This window comes from Typopeltis vanoorti, chromosome 3 (assembly GCF_054136105.1).
Source record: "Typopeltis vanoorti isolate ZY-2024b chromosome 3, IOZ_Tvanoo_1.0, whole genome shotgun sequence".
Taxonomy (NCBI): domain Eukaryota; kingdom Metazoa; phylum Arthropoda; class Arachnida; order Uropygi; family Thelyphonidae; genus Typopeltis; species Typopeltis vanoorti.
Genome location: NC_143551.1, coordinates 37,335,719 through 37,354,309, shown reverse-complemented (window position 1 = coordinate 37,354,309; position 18,591 = coordinate 37,335,719). Strand labels below are relative to the sequence as shown.

The 18,591-nt window shown below is 33.9% G+C and overlaps 1 protein-coding gene across 4 annotated transcripts in view; it reads left to right on the top strand.

The window, feature by feature from the left end:
- Klp10A (kinesin-like protein 10A) overlaps positions 1 to 18,591 on the top strand; it is a 469,762-nt gene that overhangs the window by 308,226 nt on the left and 142,945 nt on the right. For all 4 annotated transcript variants that reach the window (XM_090390589.1, XM_090390588.1, XM_090390590.1 and 1 more), the window contains 2 exons: positions 4,162 to 4,236; positions 14,787 to 14,922. In XM_090390589.1, the coding sequence (XP_090246715.1) occupies positions 4,162 to 4,236; positions 14,787 to 14,922 (211 nt within the window). The remainder of the gene's footprint in view (positions 1 to 4,161; positions 4,237 to 14,786; positions 14,923 to 18,591) is intronic.

The following is an 18,591-nucleotide window of genomic DNA, read 5'->3' as shown; positions in this document are numbered from 1 at the left end:
TTATACAGAAATATGCTTTCCTTTAATGTGGGTATAAATGATCACCACAAATCAGTTTGTGTTTTCTTTCATTTATTGTTCATAAACATTCAAAAACATTAAAACATTTCATAAAAATTTCATAAACAATTCACTAGTAAAGGTGTAATAAAATTCATGGAAACAAGAAAGTATGTAACACTCATTGTAAAGCCAGATGGACAATGCACCTAGTGACCTGATCTGGCCTCTGACTTGTTTTTTGTGCTTTTTGAATAACAGTATTAAAAAACACTTTTATTATGTAAAATGTTCAAGTATTTAACTGTACTCGGTCAATTCATGTTGTGATGTGTGAAAATAAGCTTAGGCAATACTGTATAATAAATGCACACGCCTACTTCAGAGGTAAAGGTTTTGGAAGTATTAATAAGATATACATTGTACTATAGTATTTAATTAAGTTGTGCCACATTTCTTGTTTCTAATTACTAGCTTATTTGTGAATAAAGTTATATTTTGAGAAAAGCACTTTTTTTTGTAAATAAATAAAAAATACATAATTGACAATATTACATATATATGCATAAGATTAACATTCACCTAAATGAGTGCATTAATCTGATTATAAAATGTATTTATTAGCAATGATAACTGATCTGAAAAACTTGCTTGTTTTGCAATGAAAAGCTTACCTGTTTTGTCCCACACTTGAAGGGTGCAAGATTTACTGTTTTCAAGTAAAGAAGTAACTTTAAAAGGTAATGATGGCTCATTTTTCTCACTTTTTGAGTGAAACAAAATCGAAAATGTGAGATGTAGTGGAGTGAAAAAAACATTATAATAGTGCTGAGAGAAAAGAGTGGGATGTTTGGAACTCAATACCTGATGTTTATGAAGTCTTTTATATAGAAAGAAAAACATTTATTGTTATGTTACAATGATGACAGGACAACTGCTGGCAAAAGACAATATGGCACTTTGAGTTTTTAATACCCCACCCCATAGCATTTCATACAGAATGAAAAATCAAGTTCTGAACCTTAAAAGGAGATAAAGGGATGGATGAAAATGAAGATAAATGGTTTGAATTATCACTTTTAAAGAAACTGGCATCTAAAATTGCAAATGTTTTTACAGTTCTCTAAAAGAATAAATACTGTAATAGTCAAATTAAAGATTTCGGATCTATCCCGAAAATTTCTTTTCAACTCCCTGGAAATAACACTTTCTTAAAATCATTCACCATCAAGTTACATATCTTGACAGTGAACAAGATAATTGTTTAAAATAAAAAAAAAGTGTAAATTATATAAAGAAAATAATATATTTTGAATGCATTTAGAATGAGGCTGTAAATTCACTTGCCATTTGTCTCTGATAACTCACTTTTAGCGAGTGTGAATTTCTGGAGCTCTGTCTCCAGTGTTTAAAAAAATAAGAACAATATGATGGGCACAAGTTAAAAATGCAGTCGTGGAAAAAAAGAAAGAATACCAAAACTCCTAGTAAATATATTGGTAGATGCCTTAAAAGAATATATAGAAAAATATAATAGAACTATCTGTAAAATTAGTTAAAAGTCATGGAAAGAATTTAACAACACAGAAAATAAATATCAGGAAGGTGACAAAATGTTCTGGAGGCTATTGAAAAAAAAAAAAAAATAGAAATGGAAGACGGTGCTGCAAAAGTAATTAAAGATGATAAAGATGGTGTGAAAACTGATAATGATATCTTGATTCTTGGAGTTATTACTTTAAAAGACTTAAATGAAACAAACAGTGACAGAATAGTACTAGGAAATATTCAAGAAGAATGCAAACAGGAGTACATATGAAAGTATAAAATTTGACCTCAAATATGGAGGTAGGAAAGTTTTGCTACACTGCAAAAGTCAGAAGATCCAGTCAAATTTTTGGAGGTGAAGTCTCATAGTTCCCCATCTAAGGGGAATAAAGCTGAACATGAGGATTACAAAGAAATTCTCTACTATTGTTCCAAATAACATTTATGGAAACATACTTGAGAAATATAACCAAGAAATATTGTAGAACAGAAACTTGGAGAAGAACAAGCTAGATTCAGGAGAAACAGATTGTCAGAATCAGATTTTCTGATTAGTTGAAAAATCATAAGAATACAATTATGTGGGGAAATGGAACATTATAAAAAGCAATACAGAGTTTATATTTATATATAAAATGACAAATTCAACTTAATGGAACCCTAAAGTTCATGTTTGTAAGTCAGCAGTTTGAAACAAAGGAAATGCAGGAAGCTTGGTTTGATGTACAATCAGGATAAAGACGTATGCACTTTGTCTCTACTGTTATTCATCATCTATATGGATTGCATTATAAAAGGAAGGGGCATTAAACCTGATATTAGAATTGGAGATATCAAACTTAGCTCTTTGATTTAAGCAGATGATTTACTCCTAAAACACATCCAGTGCAAGTCTTTGGGATTTTCTAACTGAACTGAATAACAACTATAACAAATTTGGCATGAAATTCAGCAATAAAAATACAAAACTATGAAAATAGGCAGAAACATTGAACACATCAACTGCATTCTCAATGGAGAACCCTAGAGAACAGATGAAATATTTCAGTTATTTAGGTACAGTTTTTAGTGAAAATGGCAAATTAAATATGAAAATAGACAATGTTATCAACAAAGCTGCTATGGTGGAGAGATAGATGAATAAATTTATAGGAATAAGAGAGAAATTAGACAAAACATTAAACTAGCAGTATACAAAACAACGTTCAAAACCACTTTTAAGTTACAGATCTGAGAGTTGCATAAGAAATAAAGCACTTGATCCAACATTAGAGACCAGACCGATATGAGAGTTCTGAGAAAGATTAGAAGAGTTTACAGATGGTATCAGTAGAAAAATCAAATTAAAAATGAAAATATAGGAAGGAATTTAACATTGTTAGGATTCAAAAATGTGTGATCAGGGCTAATCTAATGTGGTATGGTCATTTAAACGGAATGAAAGAGAAAAGGTTAGCAAAACAGGTGTTTACTGCCAAGATTGCTGGCAAGGAAGAGACTCAGAGGAAGACCGACATTTAGGTGGATTGATTTGGTCAGATTAAAAGACTGAAATATTAAACACAACAATATCGGGATGCTGAAAAGTAACAGACTATTTTGGAGGAAAATTGTTGATAAGAGAGTAGAAATAATGTAAACTTAATCATGTAGTATTGTCATAGCCTGCATGCTCCTTGAAGGTACACTGTATCTTCAAGGAGACCAATCTCTTAAATTCTCCTTCAATATTATTATCTTACTTGTACAAATCCTCCACATACTACTTGCCATGTACCTGAATTACTTTTTACAACTCTAATCTGAGGAGTTGTCTAACCCTTTATTTCTCCGAAGTTTAATTTTCTTCTTTCCTCTGTTATTTGAATAGTTTCTTGTGACAACCATTTACATTCTTTCTTTCTTTGCTGCTTCTATGACTGTATATTTTGTTTTTTTTCCCATAGTTCTTCTCATTTTCTTTCTGTCTTCTCCAAACTTTATTTCTTTCCTACTTCAAATAACAGAGCAATTGTCATAGCCTGTAAAGGCGCAAAATACAATCTTCTATCAAAGCAGGCTATGACAATTGCATTACATGGAATACTCAAGTATTCCATGTGATGCAATTGTCTGCTTCAGGGAAGTTGTAATAGACCAATCTCTTAAATTCTCCTTCAATATTATTATCTTACTTGTACAAATCCTCCACATACTCACCATCTTTTTTTTTTTCACTGCTTCTTCTTCCATGAGACATTTACCTGAATTACTTTTTACAACTCCTAATCTGAGGAGTTGTTTAACCCTTTATTTCTCCGAAGTTTAATTTTCTTCTTTCCTCTGTTATTTGAATAGTTTCTTGTGACAATCATTTACATTCTTTCTTTCTTTGCTGCTTCTATGGCTGTATATTTTGTTGTTTCCCATAGTTCTTCTCATTCTCTTTCTGTCTTCTCCAAACTTTATTTCTTTCCTACTATTACTTTAAATGCTTCACTGAAATAACAAAAATGCATTATTGGCTTTTACTTCATATATAATGAGCTAAATCTAAGCTTTCTAAAAAAATTTTTATCATTTATATATTTTCTTTCAGATTTTATTTAATTTAATTTTTTTTTCTGTGTATAGGACATCTGGCCAGACTTCAGCAAATCAACATTCCTCCCGCTCTCATGCAGTGTTCCAAATTTCACTTAAGAAAAGGTATGTCACTTTACTTATAAAGTAATATATCAGTAACTTAAGTAATATCATTTCATTGCAACAACTGTAATTACAAAAATGTAAGTTTTGTTTATCAAGAATTTACCGAGTATGCTTGATAACTAATTAAATTTGTTATATAATTTTTTGCTAATAAAAAAAAATAATAAATAAACAAATTAATTAAAACTGGGAGTGTCAAGTATCCCCAAAATTTGGGATGCCTGACTTCCCAAATTTAGCTGATTTTTGGATGATGATGCAGTACTATTTTCTCACACTCTAGTAAACACCATTATAACAAATTTGCCTTCTACAACAGAGTACTGAAAAGTTCCAAACAAAGCCCTATAAGTGCTGTGATAAAAGAAATTCACTATGCCAAACTATCTGTTTTAAAAAAAAATTCTGTTCTCATTATGAATTTGAAATAATGAGAGTTGATTGTAATTCTAATTACAAGTGAGGGTTTCATGTTTGCACTGAGAGGAGGTTTGAAGGAAGAATTTGCAGATTGAAGGAGTATTAGGCTAACACAGAGGTTCCTAAAATTGATTTACAATGCCACTAAGATTGAATAAGGGTGGTTTACAGCATCCTTAGTGTCCTGGTAATTTTTTCACAGTGCCCCTAAGCCAAAAGAAATATCTATCAGTTCCGTTTATTGGAATTATGCCCAAACTAGTTATTTGTGTCCTTAAAACTTAGTAGCCTTTTGCAAGAAATGTTTCCAAACTGCATGCTGCATTGCACAGTTTGGAAACTACAGATCTAGCATATAAAAATATTCTAAATATATACATCTATATAACATTAAAAATAACAACATATAAAACTTTTTAAATAACATAGAAAATTATATATTTGGCTTAATCCTTTATCCAAGTGTAAGCGAACAAAGTTTGCGCCTGAAGTATTTTCATGACTAGGGCAACTCGTGGCAAAGGTAGTATAACTTCTCATCACTTGCCTTAGTATCCCATAATGCAAAGCACATCTCCTTGCAGACATGTATAATACTATGCATTAAGGGAAGGATCACTACCAAGACCGGTAGTGACCCTTCCCTTAAGGTTCCCATGGTTTCGACCTTTATTAAGGTCTCATCAGTGGGAGCCAGACCCAGAGGTGGTGATATTAAGGTGGAAGTAATGGAGAAGTCATATTTCCATATACAGTTGCCAAAAGGTATCACACCTTATTATTAAAATTCTCTGAATTAGGGATAAGTTGATGGAAGTTTTTCCTTAGTATCACCACCTCTGGGTCTGGCCCCCACTAATGAGACCTCAATAAAAGTCTAAACTGGTTTGGGTAGTGACTCTTCCCTTAATGCATAGCATTATACATGTCCGCAAGAAGATGTGCTTTGCATTATGGGATACTAAGGCAAGTGATGAGAAGTTATACCACCTTTGCCACGAGTTGCCCCACTCCTGAAAATACTTCAGGTGCAAACTTTATTTGCTTACACTTGGATAAAGGATTAAACCAAATATATAATTGGTAGCATTGCCAAGTGAAAAACTTCCATCAGCATAGAAAATTGAACATCTTATACTCTAATTGTTTTGTTGTGATTGTCTCCAGTAACATAATCATTAAAATTAGTAGCTGTTATAAGTTTCAACTTTCCAGCTAGTGCTGGAAAGTTGAAAGCCGACTGACTGACGACCACTTTCAGATGGTAACACATCACAGTAAGAAACAGTTTGGGGTTGGGAGTTAGGTGTATTGTGTGGTTCAGGTTATATATATATTGCCAGGCTGGTTGTCTTGGATAGCCACTTATTCCTACAGATCACAGGTTCAAATCTCATTGCAGCATGGATTTGAATGTTTTTATATTGATGATGAGATGATCTTTTGCTCAGTGTGAGACCACCACTGCTTTGCATCTTGGAGGCGAAGTAACTTGAAGTTTAACATTTGGTCCCTGAGATAGGTTTCCTTGATTATCTAAGCCATAGGTGGCCAACAACAGGCCCACGGGCCACATGCGGCATGTAACGTGATTTTGTGCAGCCCTTGGCAGGATAAGAACTATATTAAATTATATGTATTATCAATTTAGCTATTAGTTTCAACCGCAGATTTTCTGATTGCTATACTAGTTATATTCATTATTTCTGATGACAGAAACAATTTATATTCTCAACACAGAATCCAAATTGCTTTAAAAAGATTACTCAATTTATAAAATCTACTGTTTCTCTGTGCGAGTTGTAGTAGTGGGAGTGGTCAATTTTTATGTGCTCCAGAGTAACACATCATTGAAAGTCACCTGCTCTGCTCTGGTTATAGTGATCAGTTTCAAAGACTTAGTTTTACAGTTTAACAGTGTTATTGTTGCAGTTTGTGTCCCCTGGTCAGTTACTTCAGCCTTTGTAAACTATGAGTAAGAAACATAAGATCTGTGAAGAAAACAGGTCGTTTCAGGGCAGCATGACACTATTCAATTGGAGTTGTGTGACCTTCAAAGTGACCCCCTTTTTCAAGTAAGGATGAAGATATGCATTGACTTTTGGAAACGGGTACCAAGGGGAAAATATCCTGCATCGAGTGATTTCAACTTGAGAATTGCATCTGGATTCTATCAGTCAACCATCCCTCTAACTAAGCTATCAAATGACTCCAATCCTCATGCTCATCAGCAGTAGTTGATCATGTGGTACTTGATCAAATGCTTTAGCAAAAATCCAGAAAAATCATGGTATAAACAACTCCTCTGTGCAATACACTAGTCACCTTATTATAAAATGTAACAGAGTTACTGAAGCATCACTTTCCTTTCACAAACTCGTTCTGCTCTCTCGAAAGATTTCCATACTCATCAATTTAGATTTATATTCTCTCTCTATCACCTTCACCACTAACACTTGATATACCGACTGGCCTATAGTTTGACCATATTCATTTGGATTCTTTCTTATGCAGTGGCACTATTTTCACATGCTATTTTCTCTTTCATTACTATACGTGTAGACTGCAATTTATACTCCTCATGCTGCTGACGGGATACCAAATGTTCTTTATATCTCCTCCATAACCTCCTCTTTCTCAGAAGTTCCTGCATAATTTTCTGATTCATCAATTTTATTCCTGCTTTATCATCATCATCATCAAATTCCTGCCATGTACCCTCAAGGAGTGTACAGGATATGATAGTACTACATGAAAAAAATTACATCTTTACTAACTTCCTATCTACAATTTTCCTCCAAATCAGTCTCTTACTTGTCAAGACTCCAACATTATCAGATCTTATATTTCTATCGTCTAAGGTACTTTGTACCGTATCAATCCACCTATATCTTGGTCTTCCTCTGGCTCGTTTTCCTGAGAACCTGGCAGAGAACACTTGTTTTGCTATTCTTTCCTCGCCCATTCTGTTTAAGTGACCATACCATCTGAGATTAGCTCTGCTAACGCATTCCTGGATGCTGACAACGTCAAGTTCTTTCCTAATATCCTTGTTTTTAATATGATATTGCCATTGATGCCATCTGTTCACGCCTATAATCTTTCTCAGGACTCTCGTATCTGCGGTCTCCAGTCTTTGGTCAAGTGTTTTACTTCTGACCCAGCTCTCAGATCCATAAGTTAAAACTGATTTGAACACTGTCTTGTATACAGCTAATTTAGTGTTCTGACTAATTTCTCTCTTATTCCATATCAATTTATTCCATTGACTTCCCACCATACCAGCTTTGCTGATTCTGTTATCTATTTCTATATTTAATTTACCATCTTCAGTAAATGTTTTACTTGTTCCACAGGTTCTCCATTCACAACAGGATTGACATTTTCAATGATTCTGCCTATTTTCATTGTCTTTGTCTTTTTATTGCTGACCTTTATACCATATCTATTACAACAGCTATTCAATTTAGTCAGAGAATCTTGCAGACTTGTAGCGGATTTATTTAGAAGTATAACATCATCCGCATAAAGCGAAAAGCTGACATTAACATCTCCAATTTTGATATCATGTTTAATACCACTTTCCTTCATAATGTGATCCATATAGATAATGTACATCCTTGTCTCACACCAGATTTAACATTAAGCCATCTTCCTGTACTTCCTTCAATTCTAACTGCTGACTTACAACTCAAATAAAGACTAAGTATTGCTTGATGTAATGCCCCATTGAAACCATATAACTGTAGCGTATTGAATAGCTTCTCCCTTGGCACCTTATCACATGCCTTTTCCAAATCGACAAAACTTAAATACAGATCTTTGTTATATTCCCATGCTCTCTCGATTATTTGTCGTAAAGTGAAGATCTGATCCTGACAGCTTCTATTTGGTCTGAATCCAGCTTGTTCTTCACCGAGCTTTTCTTACACAATTCTTCTCAACACGGTCTTGTGTATATATATACTTGTATAGATCTTGCCAGGAACACTCAGTAGGGAAATACCTCTGTAATTCTCACATTCAGTTTTATTTCTCTTTTTATATATGGGTAATATGAAAGCTCTACTCCAATCATCGGGAATTCATCCATCTGTCCAGGCTTTCTGAACTATGCACTGCATAGTTCAGAAACTATCCACTGTAAGACTCTTATACCACCATACTTCAGCATTTCTGGTCAAATATCATCTACTCCTGCTGCCTTTCCACATTTCAAGCCTTTGATGGCTTTTTCTACTTAAAGTATGGATATGTATTCCTGACTACATGCCTGGTCAGTGTTTTTTACCACTGTGCTGTCATCACTGCTTGTTTCATTTAGTGGTTTTTCAAAGTAATTACTCCATACCTCAAGGATATCTTTTTCTCCTGTTTTCATGTCACCTTTATCATCTCTAACTCCTTTTACAGCACTCTTTCCTCCATTCCTAAGCTTCTTCAACAACCTCCAGAATATTTTGCCACCTTCTTGATATTTATTTTCTATATTCTTGCTAAAGTCCTCCAGTGACTTTTGCTTAGCTAGTTTTACATAGTGTTTAGAATTCTTGCATTTGTCTCTATATTCTTTAAGAGCACAAGCTGACTTATTTGACACGAACTTTTGATATGCTTTCTTCTTTTCCTTCACTGCCTCTTTAACTTGCTGTGTTCACCATGGAGTTCTCATTTTTCTATCCTTGCAGACAACTTCACCACATGCCTCTCTAGCTGAATCAATCAGGGTTTTCTTCAAGGCTTGCCACTGAATCCCCAAGGTTTGGTTCCTGTTCTCAAACCCTTTCATTTTTCCTTCAATAATCTTTGTGTATTTTAGTCTACGGTTCACATCTGAGAGCTGCTCAACTTTTATTTGCTTTAAAACTTTCTTACATGTCATTCTTTTCAATATGAAATTCAATTTTATCCTGCTCAAGACTAAATGGTGATCACTTCCAATTTCAAATCCTCTGTACACTCTGGTGTCCTGCACCAGGGAGAAAACATCACTATCAACAATAACATATTCAATGAGACTTTTCTTATTCCTAGCCTCTTCTCTCCATGTGAATTTATGCACATTTTTATGTTGGAACATGGTGTTAGTAATAACCAGTCCATGTCCTGAGCAAAAATCCAAAAAGAGATATTTGCTATTATTATTAGCTTTGCTCTTTTCTCCAAATTTTTCCAAAATATTTTTGTATGTCTGACAATCATTTCATACTCTGCTATTTAGATCCCCAACAAGGACCAACTTTTCCTTTTTCATTGTGTCAGTTGCTTTTTCTAAAGCCTCAAAAAATTCCTCCAATCCTGCCTTTAGTAGAACCTTCTGTGGGACCATAGGCACAAATAAGTCTCATTGTCCAGTTCCCCATTCTCATATTTGCCATATTACTCTACTTGAGACTGACTGCCATTGAAGAAGATTAGCCTCGTATTTTGTGTTGAATACTATGGCTACTCTTTCTTTTCCTTGATTGTCATTGCCTGAATATAACAGCTTGTATTTATTGCTGAGAAAGATCTCACCAGCTTTTGTCTTTTTTGTTTCAGTCACCCCTATTATGTCGATCTGGTACTTATCTAATTCCTCAGCTAGCTCCATTTCTTTGCCATTCAGGCTTCTTACGTTGATAGTACCGATCTTTAAGTCTGGTGATGTTGAGTTGGGGTTTGTTTTCAAATTTGTTCCAGTAGCTGACTTTTCGCTGTTCGCCCTGGTTCCCTGCCAAAAACAACGGGGGGCCTTGTTTAACCGGGCGATGCCCCAGCCGGCATGAAATTTTGTCATGTTGTACCATCATTTTTTTATTTTGGTTTAACCAATAAGAATACAGTTTGGTCGGCTAAATCCCAAATTGCCAGCCCATCCTCGTTCGTTCAATATCCAAGTAGATACCCAACAGGGTGCACCACGAGAAGGTGAGGATTGGACATTAGGTCAGAAATCCTGGTCGGTTCTCCGCATTCCTTTAAAGGCTATGTGGAGGTCTCCTCTCAGTTATGCAGCTTTGACCCTTAAGCACCCCTTTATTTATTTATTCTACAAATTCCTGCTTTATTTATTCTACAAACCTTGGGAACATAATCTGGCATTGCTGTAAGTAATTCATTCGAAACCAAATCCCAGGCACCGCTGATTTAGTCACTTTATATCACCAATCTGTTTCCTTAATTTATCATAGTCTCCTACTCTACGAGTCGCTTGAAATGGATAAAACTGAGTATCGTGTGGTTATAAAATTCTTTCTAAAAGAAGGTTTAACACCAAAAGAAATTCATTTGAAGTTCATAAGTGTTTATGGGCACTCTTCTCCTTCCTTTTCGACGATTAAGAAATGAGCTGTCGAGTCTAAACGTGGCCATACCAGCCTTGAAGTTAATCCATATGAAGGACATCCAAAAAGTGTAAAAACAACAGAAATCATTGATCAAGTGCATGATATGGTATTGCACGCCCAACGAGTCAAAGTGCATGAAATTGCTAAGACTAGAGGCATTTCAAAAAAATGTGTAGGGTATATTTTGCATGAAGAATTGCAAATGAAAAAGTTTTGCGCAAGATAGGTGCCATGCTTGCTCATAGCAGATCAAAACGCACTCGCATGAAAATCTCTGAACAGTGCTTGGAGTGTTTTAACAAGAATAAAACTAATTTTGTGTATCTGTTTATTACTATGGATGAGACTTGGATTCACCATTACACACCAGAATCCAAACAGTAGTCAAAACAGTAGACAGAAGCCGGTTGTTCAGCGCCAAAGAAGACAAAGTTGGTTCCATCAGCAGGAAAGGTCATGTTTTGGGATGCTAAAGGCATTTTGTTTATTAATTATCTTGAAAGAGTAAAACAATAACTGGGCAATATTATTCTGATCTTTTAACCTTTTCTCACGAATTTTTTCTAGGCGAAAAAATTCGTGAGAAAAGATCCTGTTTGCAGAAGAAAAAAAAATCGTCTTTCATCAGGACAATTCACCTGCCCATAAAGGTGTTTTGTCAATGAGAAAATTAATTGATCTGCACTATGAATTGTTGGAAACATCCACTGTGTTCCCCAGATTTGGCTCCCTCTGACTTCTATCTCTTCCCAAAACTAAAACTCTTTCTCGCTCGTCAGCATTTTTCTTTGAATCAAGAGGTGATTGCAGCTGTAGAGGGGTATTTTGCAGATCTTACTGAGAACCACTACAGGGACAGGATAATGGTGCTGGAGCATCGCTGGAATAAATGTATGGTCTTTAGGGAGATTATGTTGAAAAATGAAAATAATTTTGAAATTATATAAATTCGTTTTTTCATTGTTAAGCTGAGAACTTTTCAGACCACCCTTGTATCTAAAATTTGTGCTTATTCCAACCTTACACCAAAATGGCCTCAAACCATTATCATTACTGCTTTCTTCTAGTTTCACATGAAGTGGTCACAACTCTTCTGAAATCATCAGTAATATCCCACCTCCTGTTTTATCTTTTCTGTCTTCAAACTGGAAATTATTTTTAATTATTACTTTTAAAAAATCACAGCACTTGGATTTCGAAACAAGCACTTACACACTGCAGTGTGAACTTGCAAAGAAACAGTATTCAGTATTAAGATAAAAAGCCAAACGGCTATTTTTTTTTTTTTTCTAGCGAAGTTAATTAAATTAAGGGGATAAAAATCCCTTATTATTTTAGAGCCAGTATGCGAAACTCTGAGATCGAAAACTACGATATAAGAGTTTCATGCCGAAGAACTATCGGCAAAATCCAAGCGCAAGTGAACACCTGGTAGTACAACACCAAGGCAACTCGAAGCAAAGGTGGAGCAAGATCTCTCACTATCCTTGATATTTTCTCATAATGTAAAACACCGCTCCTAGGAGATGTAATACTGCCTTATATTATGAAGAGAGGTCACCACCCAGACCAGTTTCAACCTTTTTGATGTCTCATCAGTGAGTAGGTAGACCTGGATGATATCAAAATTTAAGTGAAAAGAACTTGCATATCCTTACTATACGAATGCCAGAAAGGTGTGCATATATATTATATTATAACTAAGATAAGCGAAACGAATTTTTTTTTTTTTTTTTTTTTGCGAAGTTAATTAAATTAAGGGGATAAAAATCTCTTATTATTTTACAGCCAGTATGCGAAACTCTGAGATCGAAAACTATGACATATAAGAGTTTCATGCCAAAGAACTATCGGCGAATCCAAGCGTAAGCCGTTAGTGGAAAATAGCCGTTTGGCTTTTTATCTTAGTTATAATATAATATATGGGCACACCTTTCTGGCATTTGTATAGTGACGGTATGTAAGTTCTTTTCACTTAAATTTTGATATCATCCAGGTCTACCTACTCACTGATGAGACCTCAAAAAAGGTTGAAACCGGTCTGGGTAGTGACCTCTCCTCATAATGTAAGGCAGTATTATGAGAAAATATCGAGGATAGTGAGGGGAGCCTGCTCCACCTTTGCTTTGAGTTGCTCGGTGTTGTACTACCAGGTGTTCACTTACGCTTGGATTTCGCCGATAGTTCTTCGGCATAAAACTCTTACATCGTACTTTTCGATCTCAGAGTTTCGCATACTGGCTGTAAAATAATAAGGGATTTTTTTCCCCTTAATTTAGTATTCAGTATTACTAGATTTGAGAACCAGATACAGATTGTCTTGATCTTCAATTTCAGTGGAAAAATTTTCTTTATACTTCCTTGCTGATTGTCACTGACATTTGCAGCACAGATGTTATTTCGTTCAGTAATAACATCTGTACTGCAAACAGTTTTGAGAACAGAGGATACAACACCCATTGTTATAATCGGCTTGCAGGCAAATTTTATGACCAGTCATAAACATCAGTATTCCCTTTCCTGAATGTTGAAAGATTTCGATGTCTGAAAATTCCCAATAATTCATGAATACTTCTATGTTTAAAAATACGTGGCTTGATCAGTACATTTGCTACATAGATGTTATTTAGGCTTTCTGGGTCTGAGCTTTTCGACACATTCACAAAAATTGTTCTTCTCAGAATATTTCCACTTTAATTGAAAGCATGTGATATTATGTGCAATATCGGCTGCAGGAGAATGGCTCAATCTGTATTAATAGATATTCAAAATAAATTACAAGAAATTGATTTAGTTAATCTTTTTTAAATTATAAACAATATTTAATTACAATTATGGAACATATGAATGGTGAGTATTGGTTAATATAACTTCCCTAAATTGAGAAAGTTTTAGGCAATCGTTTTTGTTCAGATTTGAATTGTGAATATGTGCTTCACAGCTTTCTTTGTAGAGTCTTTCTAGAAGAAAGTAATTTTTGTGTAACATTTTCATTTTGTTTCACTGAATTCTGTTTTTTGTAGATAAGGCATGGTTAGCTAAACTGGATTTGTTGGGCTCATTAATTTTGAGAAGTTATATTAACCAATACTCACCATTCATAATTGTAATTAAATATTGTTTATAATTTAAAAATAATAAACTAAATCAATTTATTGTAATTTATTTTGAATATCTCTTAATGCAGATGGAGTTATTCTCCTGCATATAATATTGCATGTAATATCACATGCTTTCAATTAAATCGTTCTTTTTTGAATTTTCCTATTTTGAAACTTAGCTGAAAATTTTACCATAAAAATATTAAACGTGTTTCTGGTATTAATATTTTATAATGAATTAAACTCCTATTATGTACTCTTGGGGTGGGAGTGTATAAAATACCATAAAGTTCATTATTAAGCAATGTGTCAGGAATGCATGTGGCATGATGTAAGAAGGGAAGTTACTGTACATATAGTGTAACATAGCTTAAGGGAAACTCACTACAACAAACCTTCCATTATAGCGAACTGTTCAAATCTTTATGTTCTGGTTGTGCTATAGTCTTGCAAATAACCTTAATGATTTACAGATCACTTAGGCTTAAAAATGAACTTTTTTCCCCCTTAGGATATTAGCATTGTTGTTATTATGAAACAGAATGGGAAATTTATTATTACACATTAAAGAATTTTTTGATAGAAAATGTGAATAAAAGTTAATTCTTATTCCTATTTTGTTAAGCAATTTAAAACGATTATGCTTTTAACCTATTGCAATTAATTTTTTTTTTTTTTTAAATATATATATATATAGAGCTTCTGGACGATTGCATGGTAAATTCTCCTTAATAGACTTAGCAGGTAATGAAAGAGGAGCAGATACATCCAGTGCCAATCGACAGACTAGAATGGAGGGAGCTGAAATTAATAAAAGTTTATTAGCTCTCAAGGTAACTAAACATTACTTACTGATAAAATTGTAATAGTAATATGTTTTCAGTTAGATAATAAGAGTCAGATTTCTGTCAGTTTGAGTCAGAGCTTTGTTTTTTATGAGAAATAGAATATACTAAATATACTTATGATGATTTCAGTTATTAAGCCAGTGAAATTGATCATCCACATTAGCATCAGTACACAAATACTAACGTGGATCATTAAATGCATACCTTACTGGGAAGATTCCTAATTTTAGATTTATTTCATGATTACTAGTTTCTCTTCCCACTTCATCTATTGCAGAGAATGTTGAAATTTTTGGTGAAACTTCTGTGGTTATTAATTCATATTCTTTGAAATGTTCATAGTAAAATAATTTATTTACACCATTGAGTTTTGTAGGCTCTTTGGTGTCTTCCTCAGGATGCCTGTAGCATGTGTATATGATGTTAGACATAATTGTTCATCTGGCTGACATACTACTTTTCTTATCTCATCTCTGCTGAGTTACTGAGTTAAACCATCTTATGAGAGAAAACCATATGTACTCGTGTATTAAACTTAAGTTCTTCACTCAGTATAATAAGAAACAATTTTGAAAGCATGCTTTGAACTTATGAATGCTAGTATTATATTATATGTCATTTACATTTTACTGCTAAATAAGATAATTTTCCTTGGCTGTATGGAAAGCCAAACCTGATATTTCTGTTCTCGTTTCTATACTGCTCTAACATATTCATCCATGCTGATTTCTCCAGAGTAACCCTTCTGTCCTGCATAGAAAATTAGTGGTGGATACCTTGGAGGAGTAAAGGCATATGATCTGTCCTGGTGATAGGGCAATAGATTGTAAGGAATTCAACTTCACCCTCCCCACCATTTTTTTTTTTTTTTAATTCTTACTGTATGTATAATTTCTCTTTTCTTTTTCTTTTTTTATCAGAAAGTGAAGTTAATATATCTAAAAAAAAAAAAAAAAAGATTTTCTATTTTAAATATGAAACCTATTTTTTTTAGAATGGAAGGTAGGAATTTTTAGAATTAAAATAGGAGATCAATTTGACAAACTGATTTTTGAATTGAAGACTTTATTGCTAAAATTGACAAACCCATTACCAGGCCTTTTTTCTATTTATATATTTTGTCATATTGGAGGGGGGGGGGGAAGAACACATTCTGACATTGTTTAGAAAATGTTTTCTGAACAGTGTCAGAATGTCTGGTGAAAACCGCTTGTATAATAATAATGTTTCATCTCTGGATGCGTTAGTAATAGCCCGACTAAATCCAGACCGTATAAGAGGGCTGCCAGTTTCACGATCATATCTTTATTTTTAGAGGTACCTGTGGCATAGTATAATTATTAAAAGAACACGTAAGACCACAGTAATAACTTTTAATTAATAAAGCTTAGCCCTGCTCACATACCTTGAATGATGACAATGTCAAGTCCCTTTCTGATATTTTTGTTTTTAACATGATTTGGTCATATCTTTAGTTTTTGATAAAATCTCTAGAATTTTTTAGTGAATGATCATCCTTAGTTAGTTGGTAATGATTCATTTTGGTTGGAAAGATTGCATTCAAATCTTGTCTAGGATGTGATGAACCTTTTTAAGGGCTTATCAACTGAGACCAAAAGTTCATATTGAAGAGAAGGGTTTCCTCCTAGAAATTCAGGGTATCTTGGAAAACAGGCAACAGGTACTTGATTGTGATATGACATTGAGTCTAATGCAGGTTATCATCATTAATTCCTAAAATGTACTCTCAAGTGATGTATTAGTATTCTATATACTATACACATTGCTATCAGCAGTGTGTATGTGGCACTCCTGTCACCAGTTTTCCTTCAAATTAATCTGTTATTTGTCAGGACTCCAATATTGCCAGATCTTACATTGTCTTCTGAGGCACTTGTAACTGCATCAATCTACCTAGATTTGGATCTTTTTTCCTGCCTGACTGTATGACCATAATAATTTAGCTTAGCCCTGCTCACATACCTTGAATGATGACAATGTCAAGTCCCTTTCTGATATTTTTGTTTTTAACATGATTTGGTCATTGATGCCATCTATTCATTTCCTTCCCTAGTTTTTCTCAGAATTCTCATATCTGTGATCGCCATTCTTTGATCATCTGTTTTGTTTCTAACCCAACTCTCAAATCTGTAGGTTAAAATTGGTTTGAACTCTGTCTTGTATATTACCACTTAGTGTTTTACTCATTTCTCACTTATTCCATATAAATTTTAGTTTTTTTTTTTCTTCTATGTTTACTTTGTACAGTGTCTGAGAATTTACAAGATATGTGTAGGAGAAGAAATCAGAACTTTCATTATTGCTGATGATTTCATGCAAAGCAAGTCATGAATATGTATGTTCTGTACAAGTAGTGCATACATACTTATTATCATGGACCACTTGACACATCAGCTGGTAGATTTCTTCTGCTATATGCAAAAGTTCAAATATTTTCCTCCAGACAGCAGATGATGTCTGGAGGAAAATGATGCTTGAGTTTAACAACTAAATTATATTCATAATAGATGAACACAGAAGCACACTCAAGAATATATATATATTTTTTTTTTTATACCATTCATTATGAGTAGATATGCCTGAATGATAAATACCAAGTTTTAGCTCATACATTTTTTTTTTTTTAAATTTATACTAGACGTATTTCCTCTACATGTTTCACTGTCTATGTTGCTAACAGCATCATCAGACAGTTGCTTAATATAAATAAAAACTGGCAAAAAATTAAATGTTTTCCAACAGCCGTTGATATCTATAAGCTGAAAAGACTGGAATGATATTTTAATCATGATGATCATTGGGCATGTTGCAGTCTCTGTATTGTGTAAGCTCTATATGTCCTATGTTGCTGGCATAGGACAGATCTTTAATGTTACACATGTTAATGTAACAGCTTATTAATGATTTTTATATAGTGCAACTTTTGAGTGAATGAAAACCTGAGTCCTCCTTGAACAACCTGTTGAAGTAATTCTCTTCTAAGTAGGGCATCGGGGATGCTTGCCAATTTACCATGTAATGTTCTTTGAAGAGGTGCACTATTTTTCTTCCCTTTTGTTTTCACCATCACTATATGTTTTGTTACATATTTCGAAACTTCTCCCAGTCTGACCTGCACGTATTTTTCTACAAGAACATGGAGTCTTGTATACATATGTATGTTGGCACATGAAAAAAAAATTACATTTTTTTTCCCAACCAAAGTTAAACCATCTTGTGAGTCATGACAGGTCTTCCTTCTGGAATCAGACAAACCCCCTAAAATCCAGCACAGTTTTTATAAAAAGCGAACTATGAGATAGACAGGATTGAGCATCCTCCTCTGTTAATGGTAGAATTTAAGAAGGGCCAGTCATTTGATGCGTATAAGCCACTGGGATAATTATATTATTTTTATATTGAGTATTAATCAGGGGCATATATTCTAGGTGTGTGGTGCACATCCACGGAAGCAATGTCACCTGATATTATATTTTTGCATTTATTCCTGTTAAAGACTCCTCTAATTGTTTCCTGGCTTCACGTGATTCCTAAAATTAAACACAATATAATAATGCTTCATGAAGAGGACACTTTTCAACATATAAACATTGCATCACATTCAAGTTAAAAGCCCAGGTGTGCAGTCAAAAA